Source organism: Pelodiscus sinensis, chromosome 2 (genome assembly GCF_049634645.1).
Source record: "Pelodiscus sinensis isolate JC-2024 chromosome 2, ASM4963464v1, whole genome shotgun sequence".
Taxonomy (NCBI): Eukaryota; Metazoa; Chordata; order Testudines; family Trionychidae; genus Pelodiscus; species Pelodiscus sinensis.
In genome coordinates this window covers 231113953-231140953 of record NC_134712.1, presented here as the reverse complement: position 1 = coordinate 231140953, position 27001 = coordinate 231113953, and the positions used below count along the sequence as shown (strand labels likewise).

Below are 27001 nucleotides of genomic sequence, written 5' to 3'. Positions count from 1 at the left end.
AATCTGTCATTTGCTGTGTCATGTACATTATGAAGTGATAAAAAGTTTGCATTTTTCATTAACATGAGGATGGGAGAGAGGGGAATAGGGAGCAAAGTGATTTTCTGATATGGGATTGTTGGTTACTTTAAAATAGGAAATGGAAGTGTGTTTTGAAGTGTGTATAATGTATACTGCTGGAACTACTGTGGCTATTGGAATATTCAAATGGCTTGATGGCTAATATGTTAGCATGACTATCATCTCTACTCGTCAATTCTAATCTATCCTGGGTTGATAGTGACTAAAGGTACTGCAGTTGCCTGTGTCAAATGAGTTTAATCTCAGCCAGCTCTTAGTGGGCAAGTGTCCCTATTATAAAAGGCTGCATTGAATTGGCATGTAATTAAATCCTTGGCAAAGAGTCTGATTGCCTGGGCACGGAGTCTGAACTATCCTTTCACTGAAAGTTCCCATGAGACCATATTTACTTCTTTGTAGATAGGGAGTATGGGAAAGCTGGCATTTTCACCCAAACTATACCTGTTATGTTTATAATGAAGGACTTTAATCTCTAAGGCTGTCAATCCAGCCCCTTTCATGGACACTAAATTCATATTAAAATGTCTTAAGGTACTGAAAATGCTAGTGTGTGAAAGATGAGATGAGGCTATGTATTAAAACAGGCTGGAGCAATTATAAAAATTTGCTCAAGGTCGTTTGAATGATGTATCGATTTTTTTCACCCATTCTCACTTCATTAACAATGATTAAGCTTTTTTACATCCAGAGTCCACTAAAGTCCAAAGTAATTTTTCTGTCAGCTCATAGTTTTGTTGAAGAGATATTTAAAAGTTAATTTTCTTGTGGATTGCTTATTTTCTTTCTCTCTAACCATTTTTTTTGTGTTTGAGGGAAAAAAACAGGGGGGGGGGAGAGAGAATGAATTACCAGGAGATTCACAATTGTATTAAGTGCACAAAATATACACAGCTAAAATGGAAAGTAACACAAGGATATGAACAAACCATTGTTACCCTACTGGCAAGAAATCAAACCAGTATTTGTTGTACTAAATAGGTAATTTGTATTAGTAAATAAATAGCAGTGGAGATGCTGAGCCTGTTGTGGCATCATTCTATATATCAGCTAAACTCCTAAGATGTTTTGTGGTGCTATGTCATATTTTTCCTCAAAAACTGGAACCATTTTATGTTGATATTTCAGTTCAGTGCCACTGTCGTGTGACTAGGTTTTTTCGTTCTTGTCCATGTTGTATTAGGTCTGCTGAGACTCATCTTTCTTTGAAACAATGCTGGAGTTCTGGGATTTGGGCTCTAATTTCTTCTATATCTTGTATTTAATGTATTTTTGTCTAGTCATATCTTAATTAACTGATCCCCACCTTCAATAACAAAAACACAACAACTAAGTATTATAGCCTTAAATGTCAAGGGATTAAACCATCCAATTAAAAGAAAAAAGGATGTTAAATCAATTGAAAACAGTGCACTGCTTCCCAGTCCTGTTCCAAGAAACACAGCTACCTCCCAAAAAGCATTGAACTGCCTTTTTCTCAAAAAAATTGATGCTAAGAAAGGAGTGCTTCTGTTTCCAACCACAAAAACATTCCCTTTCAGTTGTTCCTATTCTAACTGGATGAGTGTGGAGAATATTGGTATCATGAGCGATTGCAGTTAGACAGAACTCCGAAATATTTGTGCACCAAATAAAGAGCTTTTATTTTTGGTTTTAAAGCAACCCTAATTTGGTCAAAACTAAATATATCACCACTATTCCAGGTATGAGTTTTTAATTGTCAACTGAATTTTGCAACAGATGAATCAGCTGCATGATTTCCAAAAACATTTAATAACTTAATGAAGTATAACAGGTCTTGGAGAAATTATTAATCCAAAATCAGGGGCTATCCTTTTTTTTCTATTGCTTTATTCCAACACAGATCTTTTCCGTGTTTCTAAAGCAGACATAATGGAAATCTTATCCCTTTCTGTGACTTTTTGCTATCCTCTTATCCCAACAAGCAATTCTTACACCTTATATAAAATCAAAGGGACTTAATAGCTCATTTCTAGAAGATAAGACCTAGAATCATTTGAACAACTTACCTAACAATGCAAAACAAGAAAGGGCAGCTTTTATGTGTATCTGCTGTTGCAATAGCACTTTGACACTATTTATGATTGGGAAAACACATGACAGTACATGCTGAAGCAAAGACTTGGAAGATAAACAGGAAGTACTATAAGACAGGTAGCTGTAAATTATGCAGAAACAGGTTAATCACTAAAAGGAGAATGAGAATTTAAATATTCATTGTTTTAAAATTAAACTTAAAATTGGCTAATGATTTAAGGTCTTTTGTAAGAATTTTTATCCTGAGATATTCAGAGCCCTGATCAAGATGTAATATATCTGTATACATTAAAAACCACACAATGTTTTTTCCTTCCTCAAGTCCAGAGATAGAACCATAGCTATGTAGAGGGTTCTGCTCATATTCTGTGTGCAAATCCCATCCTTCTTTTTATCAACCATTAGGGGAATTAACACAAATATATTTGAAAAGTATATCTTCTGGTTCTAATTATGCTAAATTATACTATTCTAGTTTACCACACGTGAAATTAAGGTAGCAAATTTAAAACATGCAATTATTGCATTTTGTTTATCAATATATTTGTAGCTCATATAATACAATTCATACAAATAGAATAGAAAGAATTTCAGAGTTCTGAATGTATGGTGGTTGGGTTTTGCTATAGTAGCGATAATTTTTCCATTTGTGGTAATACATAAAATCAGAATCTTAATCCCACGCCACTTGAATGCTTTTCAGTTTCTATATGTACTCCATAGAGAGAGTATACAAAGAGATGGGCTTTTCTTTTGATATGGTGTTTGAATAATACCTTTGCTGGCAGTTACTTAAAGGGAATATTGCTATGTGTTCAGTTCCCCAGAGCAACATAAACAAGAAGATTGAGGTAAAAAAATCTTTAAAGACATCTCTAGCTCCCTAGAATGTTCGATATCATTGTACATTTTGATACCCACAGTTAGTGAATTACATTTCATCTGTGTTGAGCACATCTTTACATTGAGCAGGCAAGGTCATGCAATCTTACCTACTTTTAATTCTACTGAACGTAAGTATGTCAAAAATTTTAATGCCTTAAGTCTGTGAACTGGTCTTAAGTCTTGCTTCAATTTTTGGGTTAAACTATCAAGCCTATCCTAGAAAAGTAATTCAAATAATTCAGATAATAAAGAACTATTAGCTCTATCAGTTTTAAAGTAGGTGCAAGGAAATTGTGCACATTTTAACTCATAGTTTCTCTGAATTCTTTCACCAGTATAGTAGGTGGTACTATGAGTTTCATCTCCTAAGCTAGTGAATTTCCCAAAAGCTGCAGAGGCATTGGGTCCTGGATTCCTCTCATATTCTCTCTCTCTCTGGGTATGTCTACACTACCCCGCTAGTTCGAACTAGCAGGGTAATGTAGGCATACCGCACTTGCAAATGAAGCCCGGGATTTGAATTTCCCGGGCTTCATTTGCATAAACCGGGCGCCGCCATTTTTAAATCCCGGCTAGTTCAAACCCCATGCCGCGCGGCTACACGCGGCACGGAGTAGCTAGTTCGGATTAGGCTTCCTAATCCGAACTAGCTGTACTCCTCGTGGAATGAGGAGTACAGCTAGTTTGGATTAGGAAGCCTAATCCGAACTAGCTACTCCGTGCCGCGTGTAGCCGCGCGGCACGGGGTTCGAACTAGCTGGGATTTAAAAATGGCGGCGCCCGGTTTATGCAAATGAAGCCCGGGAAATTCAAATCCCGGGCTTCATTTGCAAGTGCGGTATGCCTACATTACCCCGCTAGTTCGAACTAGCAGGGTAGTATAGACATACCCTCTCTCATGTATATATTTGTACGCACCCTCTCCCCGTCGCTCATTCTGTGATTGTGTGGTTTCTGTAGGCATTGCACTATCATAGAATCTACTGCTGTCCTAAAGGGTATGCATTCCAACCTGCATTGAGGGAAAATTAATAAATTAGCATTAACTTGCCCACAAGAGACCCGCAGGTTTGGTGGTGGGATATTTCCATGGATAGAATTCCAACTTCAGAGAGAGACTTCAGAAATAAAGAGGGGGAGGGATGCTAATGTGAGGGACAGTCTGCCTGCCTGCCTTCACTCACCCCAGGGTGGGGGGGTTCACTAGAATCTCCTTTCCTCTGTTGGCAGTAGTGAAGGATACAATATGGCCCAGAGACATTAATGACATCAGTGCATTCCATGCAAAATTATATCTTATTTTGACTAATGTAATACCACAACTGTCGTTCTAGATATGTGTAACTTTCCCAAGCCAAATTTTAAAATAGTATCTATTTAAGAACAGAGCTATCTAATTTCATACACATCTCACCCTTACGTTGAGTTTTCATTTTTCAAGATGAGTATCCTGCATTCTGTTTAAGGATGCTGACTGGAATAGCTATCATCATCACTTCAATGCATTGTTGAAGACTTGAACATACATTTATTCGTATAATTCAGCCTTGTTTGTTATTGCAGCCTTGACCGCTTTTTGATTTAAAAGGTCAATGCTTGTCATACATCTTATCACAAACAAGGCCGGAGTTCTTTGCAATTTGCACTAAGAGCTGTTGCCAGGTTTCGTTGATGGCTTCAAAGAATTATTGTAATTATATTTTTCCTTGTGGTAGCCTGTTTGTACATGTGTTAACTTGTTCCAAGTGCATGGTCTGAGTTGCAAGACATGAAATTTTTTCACCAGGCAGGTTTTCTTTTATCCTCAGTGTGTATCTGTGTAGTAGCATGAATTATGTTCATATGTGTGGTATTTTGGGTGGAAATGCAGCTGACAAATCTTAACATACAAATTTTCTTTAGAAAACACATTTTATCTGTAAATGTTAGTATAGTGGAAACACTTTTAAATATATTTTTCTCAGTTGTTTACAAAGGAGGGATGTCAGTGGTTAACAGGTTTATCTTATCAGGTAATGCTTACCAGTTGCTGGTTAATCGATGGCCTGGCTGGACTGGAGCAGCCTTCTGCCTGCAGCAGCCCAGCCTTGCCAGAGCAGTCTGCCATGCCACAGGTGTGAGATACTCCAGCCCAGCTGTGCTGGAATACACCTCCCCTTCCCCCCCCCCACCCCAGTTTATATGGTTAACCAGTTGTAGCCAGCCAGAGTAAGTCTCAGGTCCGACACTGGCTTTCCAAAGTACAAAGGACTCTACACAGGTATCTGTCAAACACAAACAGTTTATTTCTTGACAGCTAACAGCTGTGCCCCATAAATGGAAGAACAGCATAACAAAGAAGCAGCATATCTTGCGTCCCTTCCTGCAAGCCTGGGACCCCGGGTAGGCTGCGGATGAAGTGGAAGGTTGTCTCAGCTTCCGAGGTGCTGGTACCCAAAGCCCATCGGTGAGGTCCGATTTGCTAGGCTTTGAGGCAGCCTTAAATACAGTTTTCCTGCCTTGTTTGGCAGTTTGGAAATTTCCAGGGCTTACTCATTAGTGCTGATATAGAGCTTAGCTGTTAGTTATTGATCTGGTTCTGATCTGGTTCTTTTTGTCCTTTGGCCCTGTTTATGTGATCAGTACTTAAGGGTAAACAGAGTTGTTTGTGTTCTTGTCTTTTAACCTTATCTTATACTTGTTCTTGCTATGCTGGCAACAATGCTTATCTTAAGTGGCGTATGTTCCTAAAGACTTGCTTCTGGCTCATCAGATATAGGGGAAAGGGAAAGGGGGGAAGGAATGCAGGCCTCATCACCCCTAAACTATCATGTACAAAGTTCTTCCACAGTTGACCACTACACCAGTTAAATATAACATTTAACCAGTTCATCGATTAAATGGGATTTTATATCCCTAGTACAAAGAGAGAGCTTCATGTGTAGATTTGAGATTTTATGTTCTCCAATCAAGTTAAGAAAAACATGAACAAACATGGTAGATCTTTGATGTGACATCAATGATATCTGAGATTTTCTTTCATTAGCCATACTTCTCATACTTTGGATATCTAAATTCACATCTCAAAGAGGTAGCCATGTTAGTCTGTAACTAAAAAAACCTTAAAAAAACCCCAAAACAATGGTCATGTAGCACCTGAGAGACTAACCAAAAATGTAGATGGTATTATGAGCTTTCATCGGCACAACCCACTTCTTCAAATGACAAATATGGAGTAAGCGGTCCAAAGGTACAAATATATAGCAGAAAAAGAGGAGAGAGGGGGAGGAAAAAATATTAATTAAAGTGTCTGTCCTAAGTGAAGCTAATAGAGTGGGCTGTGAGCTCAGTCACCAGCTGTGCAGCGGCTTCATCAGGGATATTTCTCCTGACACTACAGTACAATTAAATGATGGCCATGTTTCCACCATTTTATATCAGTAACCTACCGATAGTTATACTTACCTACATGCTTCTAGCTTTCATCCAGGACACATTACCCAATCAACTGTTTACAGCTAGCCCCTAAGATACAACTGGATTTGCTGCAGTCCCACAGACAGAGACAAACACATACAGGATCTCAGTTAGTCATTTCTAAAACTTAAATACCTACCTGGGGAAGTGAAAAAACAGATTGGCACAGCCAAATGAGAACCCAGGCATCAACTTCTTCAAGATAGACCCCAAAAACCAATAACAGAATACCACTAGTCATCATTTACAGCCTCCAGCTTAAATCCCTCCAGTGCATCAATAACAATCTACAACCTAGCCTGGAAAACAATCCCTCACTCTCAAAGGCTGTGGGAGACAGGCCAATCCTCACCTACAGACAATTCCCTAACCTGAAACAAATTCTTTCCAGCAGCCACGCATCACACCTCACTCGTATTCATCCAGGAACCCCTGCAATAAATTCCAGGGCCAGCTCTGTCCACACATCTACACGAACAACATCATCACAACAGTTAGCCACAACTGCGTATCTACTAATGTGATCCATGCCAGCAATGCCCCTCTGCCATGTATATTGGCCAGACGGGACAATCTCTACAACAAAGGATTAATGGACACAAATCAGATATTCAAAATGGTAACACACAGAAACCTCTTGTGGAACATTTTAACTTGCCCAGACACTCATTAATGGATCTAAAAGTGGCTGTCCTCTTACAAAGTAATTTCAGGAACCAGCTAGAGAGTCTGTGGAACTGGTCTTCATATGCAAATTTGACACATTCACTTAAGGATTGAGCCAAGTCTTATCTTGTATGGGCCATTATATTCAACACCCAAATGCTAAATATCGGGCACTTACAGCCCACTCTATAGCCTCATTTAGCACAGATACATTAATTGACAGTTCCCCCCCCCTTCTCCCCTCTTTTTCTGCTATATATTTAAACCCTGAATCCCTTGCTCCAGATTTGTCATCTAAAGAAGTGGGTTGTGCCCACAAAAGCTGATAATACTATCTATATTTTTATATTTATATCTAAATTATTCACATGATCAAGATTTTTAATGTTTTGAAATTTGAAAAAGTGGCTGTGACGGAAAGTCAGATATTTCCCAATTCATGTAAGCTACAAAGCAACTTGCTAATGTTTTATAATATTTTGAATTTAAAGGAGCGTCTGATTGCTTAATCCTTCTGCAGGCTGTAAAATGTTCTAATGCCGTATAACTTGTATTAATAAACAAGTGGAAGAAAAGTTATTTCCCTTCTGGTTATTGACTGTTGCTGGTGCTATTGCATTGCAATTTCAAGCGTTTATCTGTAATCATGTTTAACCAGACTGGCTAGAATCTTACTCTTTTTTATCAAATGAAAGTTGAAATTCTCATATAATCAATTTCCTCCATAATCTGGGACATTATGTAAAACACAGAATATGGCAAGATTCATACTAAAGTCAAGAAAATTGTCAACGTTGCGAAGTGAAATGCTTTTCTCTTCATTTATGTCTGTCAAGTGTTGTAAGGAAATTTATCTGTGTGCATTATTATATATGTATATTCAGTACTGGTTGTTTATCTCAGTGAGTTTCCTGTTTATGACACTGTTTGCTAGTTTATTGCCTCATCTTCTAAAGGGTTTTTTGTTATAAATATTTTTATTGAGTCTTCTAAAGCGTAAATCTATTCCTAAAGGAGGCACTATTATTGTATCATGGACTCTTTTTCATATGCTTCCCTGTACTAGTCATTTTCTGTTGTATGCTTTCAGACTGATTCTTGTACACTATAATCTTCTACTAACAAGTAAAGCAGTTGCTCTCCAAATTTTATCTGTCAGATTTTGAGCTGCAGATCATGCTCCATCTGATGCATAGCGTGGTTCAAAACAGAAGTTCTAACAGCTGTAGACCTGTCTTACATTTTAAGTTTATTGGCTACTTTCAAGTACCTGAATATATATTAAAACAAAGGAACAGCTTAAGTCAAGAATTGCAACTCTCTTTGTTTTAACATTTGCCTTCAAAATGTGAGGAGCTTTTGGAAAACCTTTTATCTTTCAAATTTTTGTCAGCCACTACTGCGTATATCTGTTGTAAAAATTATAACAGCAGAAAACAAAAGAGATGTTTCCTGTGAGTGAAATAGATAGAGGAAAAGGAAAAATTGGCTAAACATAACTCATGCACGAACACAGCTAATGAATTCTGAGAGAGAAGCTACATTTTTTTCTTAATTACTAGTTTTCACCTACTTCTCATGTACTAAAACATTGTTTGCTCTATTGGCAACATATGGAAAACTTTGAAATCATGAAATCTGAAATATGTTCAAACCTGAATGTTATAGTGTTCTGTACTATCAAAACACTAACCCATTTTCACCACAACCCAATGTAATGTTCAATCATTTCAGTGCTACACTTACATCCCAGCTGTAATGGTATTTGAAATCCTTGCCATGATGTATGGTGGATGTATTCCCTACTCTAGCCACAAGACTTGCTTGCATTTTCTGTGCAAGGATTCTATCCATTGATGAATGTACTGTATCCAAGCAGAGAGAAGTGGTATTTTGCATGGAATATTGTACCTAAGTTCAGTGTATATACTTATTTCATTAAGAGTTACGCTAAAAAAAAACCCCACAGATAGCCTAGGTCAAATGATTTGGTCTTAAGGGTTGAAAGATTGCAGTGTAGATGCTCAGGCTTAAGCTGCAGCCTGAGCTCTGGGATCCTGAAAGCCTAAGTCAGTGGACCCAGGCAAGTCTTGGCTGTGCTGTGAGGCTTTTATTCCTGTGTGTACCCTCAAAATCAGCATTTCAGAGATGCTCAGCATCCGCAGCTTTTATTAACATCAGTTGGAGTTCTCAGTGGTCAGTGCCTCTGCAAATCTGTCCTTAAATAAATAATCCACCAGTCTTTATTTGCGGACACCCCCAACTTCAAGTTAAGTATTACAGTAGTCCATGAGGGAACTTTCTGTACTTGGTAGTACTATCATTAGAACTACCAGTCAAAGGCATTCAGAGGCTATTGGCTGAATTCTTTCTGTACAGGCACAGTGAAAGGAGGTTTGTGACTGTAACTCACTGGTTCTACTTTTGCTTGAAGACAGCTGCAATGGAATTTCACTCTGCCTTGATCCCTGTTCTTCCCTCCCTTTCCCTTACCTCCCTTCCCCATCTTTGACACAATTTCTGCACCCTTATACAGGAAAGTGCCTCCCAGTAAAGGAGGAAGCCAGTGGAGCAGGTGCAAGAGGCAACTTCTAGTAGCCTCCTTCACATCAGACAGCGATTGCCCTTGTGAACAGGCACTCTTCCAACAATGTACATTCACTTTGCTCTGTTTGTGGCAGACTGGAGAATCCAGCCCTACATGTGTGCATTACTGCATTACATAGTAAGAAGCAGGGATTGCACATGTTTGAACTAATTAAAGTTGTGCAAATGTTAGGGCCAGACTGTGATGTCCTTACTCACATGGGGTCAGACCATCAGCTGGAATAAACAGTCAAAGAATCACAGATGTGACGTTGATTGATACCAGCTGAGAATCTGGCCCATTGATTTCACATGGAGTTAAGTATTTCTTCATATGAGAGCAAATCACAGTTTGATCCTTAGTAGTTATCAGATAAAATATAAAAAATGGAGGGTCAAATTAAAATATAGCCTATAGCAAATGATATGTTAAGGTCAGAATTGAATTCAGATATGCAAAGACTAACTGAGCGGTGCGTTGCTGTTATTATTGGATAATTAATTGCTCCAATGTACATGTTTTTCTGCCTTGCTTATTTATTTTTTTAACTTTTCATATTCTAGCCAAACTCCAAGACATATTCACAAAGTGGCAGACACTCTGTATCTGTAGAAGTTCAAATGCAGCGGCAACGACAAGAAGAAAGAGAGAGTTTCCAACAAGCTCAGCGCCAGTATAGTTCATTACCCAGGTATAGTAACTGTCTAAAACGATTTGGTCTATATGAGCCTGCAGCAGTGATTTCTTTTTTGTGGAAGGTGGGCATGTAAAATCCCATTTCATCAGTTAACTGGTTAAACATATTGTTTGATGGGTTAACCACTTAAACAGAGGCCCGTGGGGGGCAGCTCCTGCCCAGCTAGGCAGGAGTGGCCTTCAGCCCCACATGGCCATGGGTGGAAGATGCTCCAGCCAGCTCTGCCCTCAGAGTGCTGCTCTAGCCAGGCCTGCTGCAGCCCCACTGGCTGGAGCAGCCCCCCACTGCTACTCCAGACCCTGCCCATTAACCGTAACCAATACATTGTTCACATCCCCAGTGGAAGGAAAATTCTGTGGTTAGTGCATGCTTTTTGTTTAACAAAACTATAAGGAATAATGTTAGGGTTGCCATCTTTCAAATTGTACACACCCTTGTCTCACCTCCTACCCTGCCACTTCTCTAAGGCTCCATCCCCCTCCCTCTTTCACTTGTTCTCCCTTACCTTCACTCTATCTCACTGAGCTTGGGCAGAGAGTTGGGATGTGGGAGAGGATGAGGGCTCCAGCTGGTGGTGCAGGGTCCGAAGTGGGGACCCAAATGAAGGGCTAAGAATGTGGAAGGGGCTGTGGCTGGGAGGGTTTTGGGTTGCAGGAGGGGATCCTGGCTGGGGCCAAAAGGTTTGGAGTATTGGAAGCAGCTTAGATGGTTGGGGTTCAGAAGAGGTAGCAGGGTGTGGGCTCTGGCTGGACAGCACTTACCTCAAGAAGCTCCTGGAAGTGGATAGAATGACTGCAGTTCCCCACCAATGGGAGTTCTGGATCTGGCATTCAGAGACCTTGTGGCCACCGCTGCATGTAGGAACTACAGGGACGTGCTGGCTATTTCTGGGAGCTATGTGGAGCCTGGGCAGACAGGGACCCTGCCTTCACTACACTGCGCCACTGACCAGACTTTTTTCAGCCTGGTCAGCACTGCAGAGCAGAGACATCAGGAGTCCTTTTCAATTGGCCATTCTGGTCAAAAAGCGGACACCTGGCAACCCGAAGTAATGCATGCAATGAGGAAGAGACATCAGGTTCCATAAGTGATAGCATATAGTGGCTATTTTTTCTTAGGGTTACTTTAGAGTTGACTACAGAGGGAGCTGAGGGCACTCAGCACCTTATAGAATCAACACCTTACAGCATGCATCATGCATCCTCATGGACCACTAAATAGTATCACTTGTCACTTCTATGAAAGAATCTGTTGTGTATGACATATATAAGAAGAGAAAAAGCAAATTCAGTGGTGATGCACCCTTTTGTGTGTGCCATATTTTTTGTGTTGCTTAATTTCTTCCCACACACAGTCATATATTTTAAAAAGAAAAAAAAATCAAACAAAAGAACATGAAGATAACTGTGAAACATTATCCAAAACTGAGCCACATCCAAGTTTCTGGCATACTGGTGTCTTCAAACTTACTGGATCATTAACATTGGAATGCTGACAATTAATATCCTTTAGTCTAAACAAAGCTGTACTTATAAAAAGTTCAGAGGTCAGTGAACTGCTTAGAGTTAATTTAAAAAACAAAGCCAAATATGAAGTAAAAATGAATAGTCAGAATTTTACCCTGTTTGTAGTGTAGGTCAGTGTTTCTCAAACTATTTTTTATAAAGTACCCCTTTTAAAAAAATTGTAAGTACCCCCAGTACCTACAGTTTTCAGAGACACAATTTTTTTTTCTATCATTGCAACACATTTGTTTAAACAACTTAATTGTAGCTGGCGGGCAATTAAATTTTTGGGTGTAAAAAGTACAAAAATAATAAAGTGCTGTAAAACTTAAAACAAATATTCAGTTTTCTCCAAATTTCAGTTGTGTTGACGTGCCCCCCAGACTTCTCTTGAGTACCCCTAAGGGGTACTCTTACCACTGATTGAAAAACACTAGTGTAGGTAACATCAGAGGCTATATTTGAACATTGTATGTGAATGAGGATAGATTTTAGAATTCTCAAACATTGATTGGGGAAATCTGTGACAAAAACTGAGGCAGAAATGAGCTGCCTTTCACTAGCAGTACTTTAAACTTGAAAACTTCCTTGATTTGGGTGTGCCTTACGTATTTATGTTGCCCTTGCTTTGGTCTCTATACATAGATTTTGTGGAGCAGGTAATGATAATGGTAATCTGCACACCAGGAACTGCTGAAGCCTTGCAAAAGTGGCCATTTTACTATTTTATTGTGCATCAACCATTGAAGCTTCATAGTTAAAAGTGAAGTTAAATCATTAAATCCCTGATTTTAAACCCCATCATCACATCCACTGTTCCACAAATGAAACCACATCTCTTGATTTTTCATTTGCCACGTTCAAAGTAGAATATTTCTGGGAAATTTGGAAGAAAATGAAAAATGGAGATTTAAAATTATGGTGCTTGGGGTTTTTAAAAAAAATTTTAAGGAAACTTTTCAAAATGACAGTTACATAAATGTTTTTCTCCCTTATATCTCTTCCTATCTGTAGAGTGGCTTACACTACCAACCTCTTGTTAGTTTTGCTGAGGAGATTTACAGAGGAGATTCTCATTGGGGACTTAGAGTTGCAAATCCCTTGGAAATGGACATTCTCCTCCAAAACTGAGATGTTTGTAGCTGAACAAAACATTTTATACTATAGCCTCCATACTCTATGTGTCTAATTCTCTAATCTGTGATATGGACTGTGGAAGGCAGAAGGGGAAGTGGTTCTGAACGCTGCTGCTCCCCCTCTCCCTAGCTGGGGAAATGGCAGCGCAGCAAAGAGCTCTGCCAGAGATTTTTCCCTGCTGTTCCCATAGTGGCAGGATATGGTGCCTCGGAATGGCAAGGGATGCAGAGTACCACGTAAGTGCCCATCCCCCTCACATCCTCTCTGGCCTGGCAAATTCTTTAATGTGGCAAATCCTGTTTTCCAAGGTTGTCGAATTAAGCAGTTCAAGTGTAGTTCTTTCAAAAGTTTACAATTGACCTTTGACTTAGTATAGCTTTGCAACTGTACTGTGCATAGGAAAAATCATGCTTTATTAGTAGTTTGTGTTTAATGCAGTACTGTATTGTATTTGCTTTTTGGGAGATCAGGGGAAGAAGAAGTCTCTGCTGCTGTGTATTTTCAGTGGCAAATGAGCTGTGGGTTGATCGGTCAATTTGTAACTCTAATGTTTGTAACTGTGAAGTTCTATTGAATGTTTTAGGCAGTTAGTATGTCTTGCAAAGGATGAGGTAATTGAAAAAGCTAAGTGAATACGAAAAGGTTCTGATTAAGTTTACATACGTAAAACTAACTTTGGCACAGAGTGGCTTCACTAGAAGAAGGAGGCGGAGGAGTTCCACTGTATGTAAAATAGTAATATGATTGCTCAGAGCTCCAGTATGAAACTGGAGAAAAGCCCGTTGAAAGTCTTTGTGTTAAGATTAAAGGCAAGAGCAACCAGTGTGTAATATCGTGGTGGGCATTTGCTATAGACCACCAGACCAGGAGGATGAGGTAGACAAGACTTTCTTTGGACAACTAACAGAAGTTTCCAGATCACAGGCCCTGGTTCTCATGCGGGTCTTCAATCATCCTGACATCTGCTGGGTGAGCAATACAGCAGGGTGCAGACAGTCCAGGAAATTTTTGTAGTGTCGAGAACTTTGTGGTACAAGTGCTGGAGGAACCAAATAAGAGTTATGCTCCTCTTGATCTGCTACTCAGAAGCAGGGAAGAATTGATAGGGGAAGTAGGAATAGATGACAACCTGGGCAGCAGTAACCATGAGATGGTCACATTCAGGATCCAAAGGAAGAAAGGAGAGCAGAGCAACAGAATACAGATGTTGGATTTCAGAAAAGCAGACTTTGACTCCCTCAGGGAACTGATGGTCAGGATCCCTTGGAAGTCTAATATGAGGGGAAAGGAGTTCAGAAGAGCTGGCAATATTTTAAAGAAGTCTTATTGCGGGCACAGAAATAAACCATCCCCATATGCAGAAAGAATAGCAAATATGGCAGGACATCATTTTCGTCCCAAATTAATTGATGCAATTACAGTTTTATGCTTAACACAGATGCATTGATTTTATTCTAAAACTTGGTTACTTTCCATCTTGTGTAACTTTAAGTAGTCTAATTTTTTTAACATTTTTACTTTAATGTTGAGTGTTTTAAACAAATAAAAAACTCTTCAATCATGTTTAAGAAATCTTCCCAAAAAGACAAGACAAATGGTCCAACTAATTTTGAACAAGTACCAGAAAATAGTTATTAAATGAAGTCTATTCAATTAGTCATTTCCCATTACCCATGTGAAACTTTTCAAAGTAATGATTAACTCCAAGCTTTTCCTTCATGTTGAAAAATTATGTTGCCATATGTCAGAAATTTTGGAAACCTTGTATCCAAAGGGTCATTCAGTTTGCTCCTGTGCCAGTAAGTGATAGAACTATGACCCCAAGACCTTGTTTTGTAAAGAAGGGTAGGTGAACATCAAAAATAGTTTATATGGAATAGTAAAAGTTACCATCGAGTATCCCTGAGTACATTACAAATGGCCATAAATATGGTCATCTCCAAGTTGCACATGTGGAAAGAGAAACACAGAGGGGTTAAGTGACTTGTCTCATAAGTCTGTGGCGGGAAGACTACCCATATCATCCAGTCCACTAAGCCAAAACTGAACTTTGCTGTTATTCTGTGTGTTGACATGAAAAACTGAACTCTATATATAGCAGTTAAATGACTTTGTTATTGATTAATGCAGCAATATATTTTGTTTTACTGCTTGATTCGCTTTCACTAATTTTAATCTCAAAGTGGATATCTCTCTTTTTCCAGCACAAAATTGTTTTACTTTATCATATCCAATCTTATTTTAAATTCATAAAAGCATCTAGTGGCTTGATAGTAAATTAAAGATATTTCAAAACAATAATGTTTCCTTGAAATAATGTGGTGATTTATTGCAAAAAAGCAATAAGAATTTGTAATTCCTGTATGCATTTGATTTATTTATCTACCCTGTGGAGCCAGAAAATGAGCAAACTAGGTTATCCTTGCCATTCCTTTCATGAAAAATATAGTATGCCAGAAAACAATTCTGATAATACAAAACTCCCTAACTCTGGATTCTGGAGGAACAAAACCTCATTGGCACTGTACATCAGTGAAGAGTTTTGTCAACAGATTGATACAGCTTTAAAGCAAGTATTTAAAGGATCAGCTTGATGCCTTTTTAATCAGATAGGAGTTTAGATTTGAATCTTTCATAACTGTCTTACCATTCATTACACGTTCTTGCTGTTATCTGGTTTCTCTGGCACTGTGGCGATGTTTTTACAGTCTGTTTTGTTGGCTCAGAGCTGAATTATAACATTTTTAAAGATTCTAATTATTGTTGTACTGGCTGCCGAATTCCATACCCCCTACTGAAGTGCTTTGGAAATGCATCTAAAATGCAAGAGGGAAAGTGGCCATTTTGGGGGAGTGAGAAAAACACTTATCAAGAAATCTACTAGTTACAAGGCTGACATCTGCTGAGAGTCCCATTGGTGAGTGGAGGGAAAAAGTTGACTCTTGACCAACCAGATCCCCCTATCAACACCAAAAGAACAAAAAATTCTATGTGGACTCCCCTGATGGTCGTAATTACAATCTGAATTTCTACATACAATGCTTCCACAACAATGCACAGACTGACATTATACCCAAACAACAACAAGTGACATACAGTCTCAGCCGCACTGAACGCTATGCTATCCAGAGTCTCAAAAACAACCCTGACATTATAATCAAACCAGCTGACAAAGGGGGTGCTGTTGTCATTATGAATGTCAGACTATGACCAGGAAGAAACTAGACAACTCTCTAATACCAAATTTTACAGACCTCTCTCCTCTGATTCTACTTCAGAATGCCAAAAGAAACTACACTATCTCCTTAAGGAACTCCCTGCCTCTACTCAGGACCAAATTCACACAGAAACACCTTCTGAACCCCAACCAGGATTGTTCTATTTGCTTCCCAAAATCCATAAACCTGGACACCCCGGACATCCCATCATTTCAGGTATTGGCACACTCATTACCGGATTATCCAGCTATGTAGACTCTCTCCTCAAACCCTATGTAACCAACACTCCCAGCTATCTCCGAGATACCACTGACTTCTTGAGAAAACTACAAAACATCAATAACCTCCCTGATAACACCATCCTTGCCACCATGCATGTAGAAGCTCTCTACACCAATATTCCACATGAAGATGGATTACAAGTGATTAGAAGCACTATCCCAGAGGATACCACAGCCAATCTGGTAGTAGACCTATGTAACTTTGTTTTCACCCACAATTATTTCCAATTTGGAGACAACTTTTACCTCCAGATCAGCGGCATGGGTACCCGCATGGCCTCACAGTACGCTAACATCTTTATGGCTGACTTAGAATGTTTCCTCAGATCCCATCTCCTTTTATCCCTCCTTTACTTACGCTACATCAATGACATCTTTATGATCTGGACCCATGGCCAAGAAACACTGGACACATTCCACAGAGACTTTAACAACCTACACCCCACCATCAATCTCAGCCTGGACCATTCAACAAGAGAGATCAAGTTCCTGGACTCCACAGTACAAATCACTAAATTAAATACCACCCTCTACAGAAAACCCACTGACTGCTATACTTACCTACATGCTTCCAGCTTCCATCCAGGACACACCATACGATCCATCGTCTATAGTCAAGCCCTTAGGTACAACTGCATCTGCTCTAATCCAAGTGACAGAGACCAGAAACTTCAAGATCTCTACCAAGCATTTGTAAATCTCAATTACCCACCAGGGGAAATAAAAAAAACAAATTGAAAGAGCCAGACGAATACCCAGAAACCATCTACCTCAAGATAGACCCAAGACAACCAATAATAGAACACCACTTGTAACCCCTCCAATGCATTATCAATAACCTACAACCTATACAGGAACAGGATACTACACTCCGAGAGGCTCTGGGGACAGACCCATAGTCTCCTATAGACAACCACCTAACCTCAGGAAGATTCTTACCAACAACTACAGGACATACCACATTAATACCAACCCTGGAACTTTCCCTTGCAACAAACCCTGTTGCCAACTTTGTCCACATATTTACTCTGGTGACACCATCACTGGACCTAACTATGTCAGTTATATGATCAAGAACACATATTCCTGTTCATCCAGAAATATAGTTTCTGCCATTATGTGCCAGTGGTGTCCTTCTGCAATGTGTATTGCACAGACTTCTCAGATACTTCACCAAAGAATTAATGCCCACAAATCAGACATCAGACATCTTCACAAGGAAAAACCAGTTGCTTTTCATTTCAACCTACCTGGATGTAGTCTTAATGACCTTACTACATGCAACTTACTTCAAAGAAACTTTAACACCAGATTACAGAGGGAAACTTCAGAACTTTCATTCATGCATAAATTTGACACTTTACGAATGGGCTTTAACAAAGATGTTAATTACCTTACCCATTACAAAGAAAGCTTCCCCACTTATCACCCCGATTAGCCATTCATTGACTCATAAATAGCTAGTTCCTCCCTTCCTCCCTCTCCCTCACCCCACCTTCTGTACTAAAGCTGATTTGTCAGTTTAATAATGTGTTCACTTTTTTCATTGTATTCCTTTGGTGTATATGGTCATGGCAGTTCTTTTCCAGAATATGATCTGAGGAAGTGGGTCTGGCCCATGAAAGCTCATCATCTATTAAACCATCTTATTAGTCTTTAAAGTGCTACATAGTTTTTTCCTTTTGTTTTATTCTTCTAATGATTATTATTTAAACAATAAGAGAATCCTGCAGATTTCTCCTAAAAATATTTTTTCTGTTCTTATTTTCAGGCAGAGTAGAAAAAATGCAAGTTCTATATCTCAAGATTCCTGGGAACAGAGCTACTCTCCTGGTGAAGGGTTCCAGACTGCAAAGGAAAACCCCAGGTATTCCAGCTATCAGGGATCAAGAAATGGCTACATGGGAGGCCATGGTTTCAATGCCAGGGTAATGCTGGAAACACAAGAACTGCTCCGTCAAGAACAGAGGCGGAAAGAGCAACAGCTGAAAAAAAAAATGTCTTCTGAAGGGACGAACAACTATGACTCATATAAGAAACTTCAGGACCCTAATTATGTCCCTCTGAAAGGTCCTTTCAGGCAAGATGTGCCACCTTCTCCATCTCAGGTAGCCAGGCTGAACAGATTACAAACTCCAGAAAAGGGAAGGCCATTTTATTCTTGAGTTGAAGAAAAAGATGAGCAACATATCATGCAATAAGGAACATTTCCATAAAAAGACTTGTATTTCAAAAAACTGTTTAAACTGATGGTACTAAGGAATATGTCTGTTGTCTGTTTCAGTGCCTTTAGCAATCGGGGCAAAGAATTAATAGGCCTTAAGTCTTTGCCATTCTGTCCCAAGTGTTATTTTCATGGAAGGCTTTTCTATCATTTGACAATCATACTATAGGTAAGCAATGTGTTGGTTACCAAACATTCTAGCTGTCAGTGGCTTATTATTCAGATTTGCTCTAATGTGGTCTACTTTGCGACAAATTATTGCACCAACATACAGCATTGTGGCATAAATTAATGAATTTGAAGGTGAAGAAGGCATTGACACATCTCTATTATTTCTCATGGGGTAGGGACCGGGATACATATCACTCTTGAGTGGTTAGGGCTTAAGTCCACTCAAGATCATGTTCTAAGTTGTTTTATGGTGGAGTCATTTACAGTCTTTGTTGATCAATATTTAATTGTCTATATGCTAAAAAAATGTTTTTCTCCTGTTATGCGCACATTCTCTTTCTCTGAGCTCATATAAAAAATCTTTATCCTGATTCATAAGCAAAACAATATTATGGCTTTCAGTTAACCTGGGAATCCTGTTACAGTGTCTTATATCTTAACATGTAGTACTTTACCCGTGAAATAACTAAAGAGAGGGTATTACATTTATAAATTAAACCCCAGTCCAGACAAGGACAACTATATTTGTTCTTTTGTGAAATATGAGGAATCGTGGAAAAATGTAAGGCTAAATAGTGGTTTGATTTCCTTAACAATTTATTGGGTCATGTGAAAATTTTATCTAAGAAAAGAATTAGGGAAGAATTACCCTGACAATCATCATATATATGATTACAATGAACTTATCTATATTATGGCAGGGTTGGGAGGAGGGCTTAAAGCAAGACAAGATTTAAATCAGATTTTTTTTTATCTGAAAGCTGAAGAACGAACAAACAAACAATCCCCTTAAAGCTCTTATTTCTATAATTTGCCACATTTTAAGGATAATCACCTTGTGATTATATACTGTACCTACCACAACAAAAAGGAACTCAAAATGCATTAATAAGAGATAAATGGAGAAAATTGGTTACACATCATCCTGAAAACATGTTAGTGTCCAAAAATAACTGAAATAAAAAGATTGCTCTAGCAGTGATATTTTAATGTGCATATGGGATATGAGAATTTCTTTTGCAGTGGCTGTTTTTTATGTTTGTTGGTCTGAACTTCATGTATGGTAAAAATATAGTTGGGTTGCTAAAGTGCCTGCAAATTCTCATGTGAAAAGGCTTGAGATTAAGACTCAACGGTTCATGCTTAAAAAAGAAAAAAAAATAAAGAAAAATCGTATATTGTGTGATTTAAAAAATGCCTTTTTTTACTGGCACATTTTATTTTTGCATCAACCAGTTTTTAGAATATATGTAAAATTTCAGCACATGTATCAGTCTTTATGCCTGTTTGTTAATGGTTTTTGTTGTTAATACTGTACTCCAGTGTTTGTTACTAATGTAAGCACAGTGACATTGGAAAACAATGGCTCTTTTATGCAGAGTTTACAAAACTGTGTAAAATGGCTTTTCCATGTATATAAGAAATTTAGAATAAAAGGCTCTTTCCATTCTGGTCTTAGTATTTCCTGTTCTATTCCTTAGTATTGCCTGCAGAACCTTATGAAAACTGCAACAGTCGTTACTTTTCAAATATTTAACGGATGTTATTTTATCATATTCTTAATGGTTCCTGTCTTTCTCTGAGTTCTTGTAAATAAAAAAAAAAAAGAAAATAAATTACTGCTCATCTGAGCACCTGAAGGCCCCTTCAAAAAATATGCACTGAAATCTCTAATGAAATCTCTAACATATTGAAATCTCTAACGATAGCACAGATCTGTGATATTGAAACACTATTTTCTTAATACCAAATTCTGAGGCAGTCTTCAAAGACCATTTCTCTCTGCATGTCTTCACTGGAGGTTGGGCCATAACGGGCAAAGTTGTATGGATCCATAAGTTACATAGATGCATTGGTCTCAATCCTTTGCTAAGCCAGAGTTGCAAAAGCTGGTTACAGAATGTCTCTACTGGTGCTCCGTAGTCAAAATGCATCAGATTCTTTCCCCAGCAGGCCAGCATGAAGATCCCTTTCCAAAGACTGTTTACTCAGGCTTTCCTCAAGATTTAAGGCTTTGGATCTTAAAGAAAGGTGTCAATACTGGACAAAATTTGAAAAGAGAAGCCTTATAGATACAGCATTGTTACTGAGCCAGCGCATCTGTTTCCCTTGTCAGTATTGAACCTGGGTGTCTGCTTTTGTCGCTTTTCACACAGCTTCTCCTGATCTTGGATCCTCCAGTAATGTCAATCATAATTCTATATGTGCATGACATGTGTGTTGCCAGGGAAGTAATAATGTCAAATCATGCACTGTGATTATTGTAGGTTCTCCAGAGGAAATTAAAGATTGGACTGAAAGGTACACAAGCAGTTTTTGATGCACAAATATATTCTAAGACTTGATTTTGAAAAGTAGCCTAGATTTTTGTGACATGCAATTGAGAGTAGCCAAATAGAATTGCTCACTCAGTATTGCAATACCAACTGCCATTTAGATATCTCACCTCCTCACTGTGACTGCAAATCAGCTAGTTTGATGTTGTTATGGTAGCTGTTGTACTCATAAATAACTGGGCACTAAATTGCATCCAAAAAATGGATTTTTTTTCAAAATTAGGCTTTTGATAAACGGTTGCAAGAAAAAAGAACATGCATGGGAAAGTATTGAAAGCCCGATGAAAGGTGTTTTAAATGCAAATATAGCATATGTTATAGTTTACCCTTGCACGAAAGTGTCTCTTCAAGGCATTAACGATTTGCCATAATTAGATGTTTTCATAAGAATAAGCCATTGTACTCTGGGCAATGTCTGTATTTTGTTAGCTAAATTTTTTTGCCTTTATCATCCTGTCTTTTTTCTGACATTGCATAGACAGGATTTTATTATTAATTTTCATAAGTTGTAAAGGGCAATTAGGAGGAAGGACCAAGATGTTTTAAGAAAGTTGACCTTTAATTCTGACTGGTGAATAACCCAAAAGCTAATTAAAGAAAGTACATTACTAGTGCAGTTCATTTGTGGACCAGTTAATATTATGAGATTCACTCTGGTCGGTTAGTCATGAGATGGAATTTAAGGGAGCTTTTAGATGGAATGAACAGTGGATATTATCTTACAAAAGCAGTCAAGATTCTTTTCTCTTTAGATATCCTAAAGTCATCTGTGAATCCTACTGGTGTTTTGTCAAAATAACTTGTTAATGCTGTTGAAATTCCATGGGAGAGTTTTATATTATGAATATATGAGTCTCCTGCTTGTCTGTAAAAGTATGTTTCCTTTCTTGCTAGAGGGCCTCCCTGAAAATAAGACTGTGGCCTCAGAGAGTTATTTTTTTTCTGGCCCAAATATCTGAAAGTACATCTTTGAGGACTCTTGCCATCAAAAACAGTTAAAGTGGCTTGATGCCCAGCATAGCACGGATGTGAAATACAGCTGCCATTTATTGCTGGCATACAGCAACAAGGACAACAAAAGAAAATTTTAAACTAATCATGACCTTGGATATATTGTTCAGATTTCAAGAATCTACTGATGTCTGGCTCATGTTCTTTCTGTTTGAGTGTAAGTGGCATCACATTTATCTCTGCTGCGTATGTTGGGAAGAGGCACTGGTGAGACAATGCAGAGATGTGCCAGATGAGCAGTGTCGGCTGAAGACAGGATACACTTGAGTAATTCAAACCTTTGAACTTATTTGTTGAGTCTTAAAGTGAAATTGGCTATTACATGTCCTGGCTTGCAATTCTATTTTCAAACATTCTCTAATTTTATTTGCTGGGCTTGACTGTTTCTTCATCTCATTCTATACAGTCTTCAGTGTGGTTCTGAGCATGAATACGTGGGACAAAATTCATTTACCCTTCATCTTACCATTGTGTCAGCCCACCCTTGGCTTGCAGACTCACTCTTAAAATTGCATACCAGTGAAAATATTTTGTTACTATAATAATAAAGTGTAAATTGCAAAAGCAAACATGAGCTGTGAGAACAGAGAAATATTAAAATACATTTGCTGGAGCTCAGGAGGAAAGTATCAGTCACAAGCAAGAAGCAGCCTGGGGTTTTTAGGGGGTCCTGTGCCACCAAGAGAAGCAAATAAAGGCAACTGAATTCAGAAGCAGGTGCAAAAGAGATACAAAATGATGCTGCTCCAAAAAAGAAAAAAATGAATGTGAGGTTTGTGAAACGGTAATAATTTTCATCAAATCATCTTCTATTGTACAGATGGAAGAAAAACCTGTAAGAAATGTTATAAAACAGTTGAAGAGGGTTTCATGCTGGACATGAATTAAGAGCAAATTTAATCTCATTGCCCATGCATACACTCAACCCTATCACAGAATAATTTGCCATTCTGGGTTAAAAACCCATCATCCATTTGTCTGTTAAAATGGATATTACTATATTAGTACTTATTGTTGGTATTATAATCATGCCCACAACAGGACAGGCACTATCCAAAGAAATAGTAGTTCCACTGTGAATAACTCACAGTGAGAGGTTCAGTGTACACTTCTGGTGGTGTGTAGAGTACAGACGCAACATGCCCAACTATCACACGTATAAATAGCAGTGAGACGTTGATTACCCGTGTAGTGTCTCACTGCTTCTGCCCTTGTTGCTGAGGCCTTTTTCCACCTCCACTCTGGCCCCATTGCTGGAGCCTTTCCCCAGGAAGACTCTTTGACAGTAGGAAAAGGCTCTGGCAGGTGAAATGTTGTGGGGAAAGGCTCTGGCAGCTTTTCCCGACAGCCAGAGTCTTTCATTACCACATGTAGCTATACACTGCATTGTGGACACAAGACACTGCTCTGTGTAACTACACATACCCTATGTCAGTGGTCCCCAACGCGGTGCCCATGGGTGCCATGGACCAGCCGAGTGATCAGGACTGGCCCAAGCCATTCTTGTGCCCCGGGCACCCGGTGCATGCGCAGCTCTGCCCCCGGACACCCGGCAGCCCCCAAAAGGTTGGAAACCACTGCCCTATGTAGTGCTTCTTATAAGGACAAGGTTTATGAAAACAAGCTAAAAAAAATATGGGATGGGGAAGAGAAAAGTGTGTGTGTGTGTGTGTGTGTGTGTGTGTGTGTGTGTGTGTGTGTGTGTGTGTGTGTGTGTGTGTGTGTTAGACTGTGAGTTTCTTAAGTCAAGGACTGTACTTATTTTGTATCCTGTAATCTACTGAGCATATTGTTCGTGGGTTATAAATAATAAACAGTTTGGATTTCCGATTTAACATTTAAAAAGGTATTTTTAAAGTTAGCATATTCTGATTTTTATAGAGTTTTACACTTGAACCCCACATTTTCATTTTCTGAGTACTCATGGTTCCAGTGATATTCCCATTTCAAGTACAGGCAACATCACTGGACCCAGTAATTCCTCTAAAACGAGGATGGATTTTTTAAAATGACCTCAGTCATATAGTTATATTTGGCAACATGCTCATACTGCACCAGAAGAGCCAGAGGAACTTGTTAATTTACTCAGCTAGTCATACAATACTTATAGGGCTGGATTATTAATATTGGAATGACATATTTTTCTGCTATAAATAAAAACAACCTAAACTGTGTGGCTACATCTAGACTAGCATGATTTTCCGGAAATGCATTTAACAGAATAGTTTTCGTTAAAAGCATTTTCGGAAAAGAGCGTCTAGATTGGCACGGACACTTTTCCGCAAAAGCACTTTTTGCGGAAAAGCGTCCATTGCCAATCTAGACGCGCTTTTGCGCAAAAAAGCCCTGATCACCATTTTAGCCACCGGGGCTTTTTTGCGCAAAACAAATCTAAGCTGTCTACACTGGCCCTTTTGCGCAAAAGGGACTTTTGCCCGAACAGGAGCAGCATAAGTATTTCTGCAAAAAGCACTGATTTCTTACAGTAGGAAGTCAGTACTTTTGCGGAAATTCAAGCGGCCAGTGTAGACAGCTGGCAAGTTTTTCCGGAAAGCGGCTGATTTTCCAGAAAAACTGGCCAGTCTAGACACAGCCTGTAGTTTTTCTGCTTAGTGCCTTGAACAATGAGAACTTTGAACAAACCAGAGATGTACTGAGACCATTTAATTAAATGCACACACATTTTTTTGTGATGAGCTTTGAGTCCTGGCAAAGAAAAGGCCAAAGGGGCCCAAACGTGCTAGTTCCAATAGTTTATAAGTTCCCGCTCCGCTTTCTCATCTCTAGCCCTTACTGTCTAATATCCTCTAGCTCAATGGTCTCCAAACCTTTTGTTACCCTTTTAATAGTAGTGGAATCTGTCTGTGCCCTCCCCAGGAGACAGGGCCATGGGCCAAACTTGAGGCCAGGGACAAATTGGAACTGGGGGGAGGAAAGAGGGGGCAGAGCATGGCTGAGTTGTGCTCCCTTTCCACCCTCCACTGGGGAGCTGGCCAAGAGATTGCTGTGTCCCCTGAATGTTCCTCTTTCCACTCCTCTCTGGAGGGGAGGGGCACAGCAGAACAGTGGGGGGACCACTTTTATAGGGGTGCTGGAACAAATTTTATAGTGGAGGTACTCAGAGCCATTCACACAAACTATAAACCTTGCATATGATGGAAACCACTTCAAGCCAGGGGGTATAGCAACATCCCTAGTTCCAGCACCTATGCATCACTCCAGCTAAACTTCAGACCTGCAATGTCTTCTCCGTGCCTTGCAATGATTTGTTCAGGCCTCATCTTTTCAAGTAAGGGTTCCCTTTCCCGGGTCTTTTGAGAAGTGAAAGGGTCTCCCTCTTCCATTTCCTCCCGCGGGCACTCTAAAATTGAAGAATTATCTTAGTAAATTAGTTTTCAAGGTGTTGTATTCTCCTCAGAGCAGCAGTACGATTTCCACTGTCTTTTTTCCCCCACTCCTAGTAAGCTGGAGAAAACGTTAACTTTTGTTTCTCCATTGCTTTGGCTCTTATTTCCATCTGGACTCTTCCATGAACTAAGAATTTATTCTGGGATATAATTCAGATTTTATGTCCTAGCTATGAACAAGCACAAGGCCATGTAATACTCAGTGGACTGCAGAGCTGTGTAGCCAGATCTTCAAAAAGCACAAAGATCCCTTGCCTGGGAAAGGAAGTATCTTTGCCTAAAATATTTGGATCTAATCATGATGTGGAAATAGCATCCTTTGTTCCAAAGTACTTAGCAAAAAATATAATAGAACTGAGACAAATCTCTAATATTTGTTAAAGAATATTAATTTCTGTGTTCCCCAAAAACACATTTTGAGTTATATTTTCAGGGAGGGGGGAAGAGCTCACAGTTTTTGGTGTCGTGGTTATACATACAAGTCATTCAGTCAGGAAACAGGTCTCAAGGAAAGGCTGGGTTCTTTGGCCCATTCCACCTATTTGTAATGCAAAATCATGCTAAATAAGTTAATAATAATAATAATAATAATAGTAAGTTTCTTAATAAGGAATAGGCAGCATGACTTACCATTTTCTTGGGAAATATTTATGCTGTGAAAGAAGCCAAAGGAATGCTACAGGAAATAGTTCTGCGTTATCAGGGGGAAAGCTAAATCTAACCCGTGGTGCTCGAATACTTTAATAGTGGAGATGCTGAAAGCCAACTTCCTTACCCCGTGCCTATGAATGTAACAAACCTTTTCCATCTCTAATTTCAAAATTTCAGTAAGGGAAATTTAACTAGCTCTAGAGCAAAGGAGGACAGAAACTGTCAACTCATGGATTGGCCTGAAGACTTAAACAACAGCTAAATTGAACTCAAATCTCTAGGAAACTATTCACCCAGTTATCCCAAAACATGAGTATAAGTCACTGAATTATGCAATTTGTTGATACTCATGACTTCATTTAATATTTGTGGGATTAAAAAAACAAATAGAATTGCCAGTGTATACATGTGAAATAAACCATATTTGATTATTCCAGTCCATGGTAAAAAAAATAATAAAAAGAACTCTTTTGTGAGTGGCAGTGTACAGAATTTCACAATTGTTCATTCTTGTTTTTTAAAGTTAGTTTGCATGAATAATTTTCTCATCTTTATGCAGAATTTTTCCACATTTTTGTTGACTAAAATATTACTAATCTAATTTCCTATTAAAAAACTCATTTCCAGCATTGC

At 38.9% G+C, this 27001-nt stretch overlaps 1 protein-coding gene across 13 annotated transcripts in view; it reads left to right on the top strand.

Annotated features, from left to right (window-relative positions):
- Positions 1-20415, top strand: part of PARD3 (par-3 family cell polarity regulator) — a 677664-nt gene extending 657249 nt beyond the window's left edge. For all 13 annotated transcript variants that reach the window (XM_075922689.1, XM_075922688.1, XM_075922683.1 and 10 more), the window contains 2 exons: positions 10294-10421; positions 18340-20415. In XM_075922689.1, the coding sequence (XP_075778804.1) occupies positions 10294-10421; positions 18340-18733 (522 nt within the window). In that variant the 3' untranslated portion in view covers positions 18734-20415. The remainder of the gene's footprint in view (positions 1-10293; positions 10422-18339) is intronic.
- The last annotated feature ends 6586 nt before the right edge of the window (positions 20416-27001 follow it).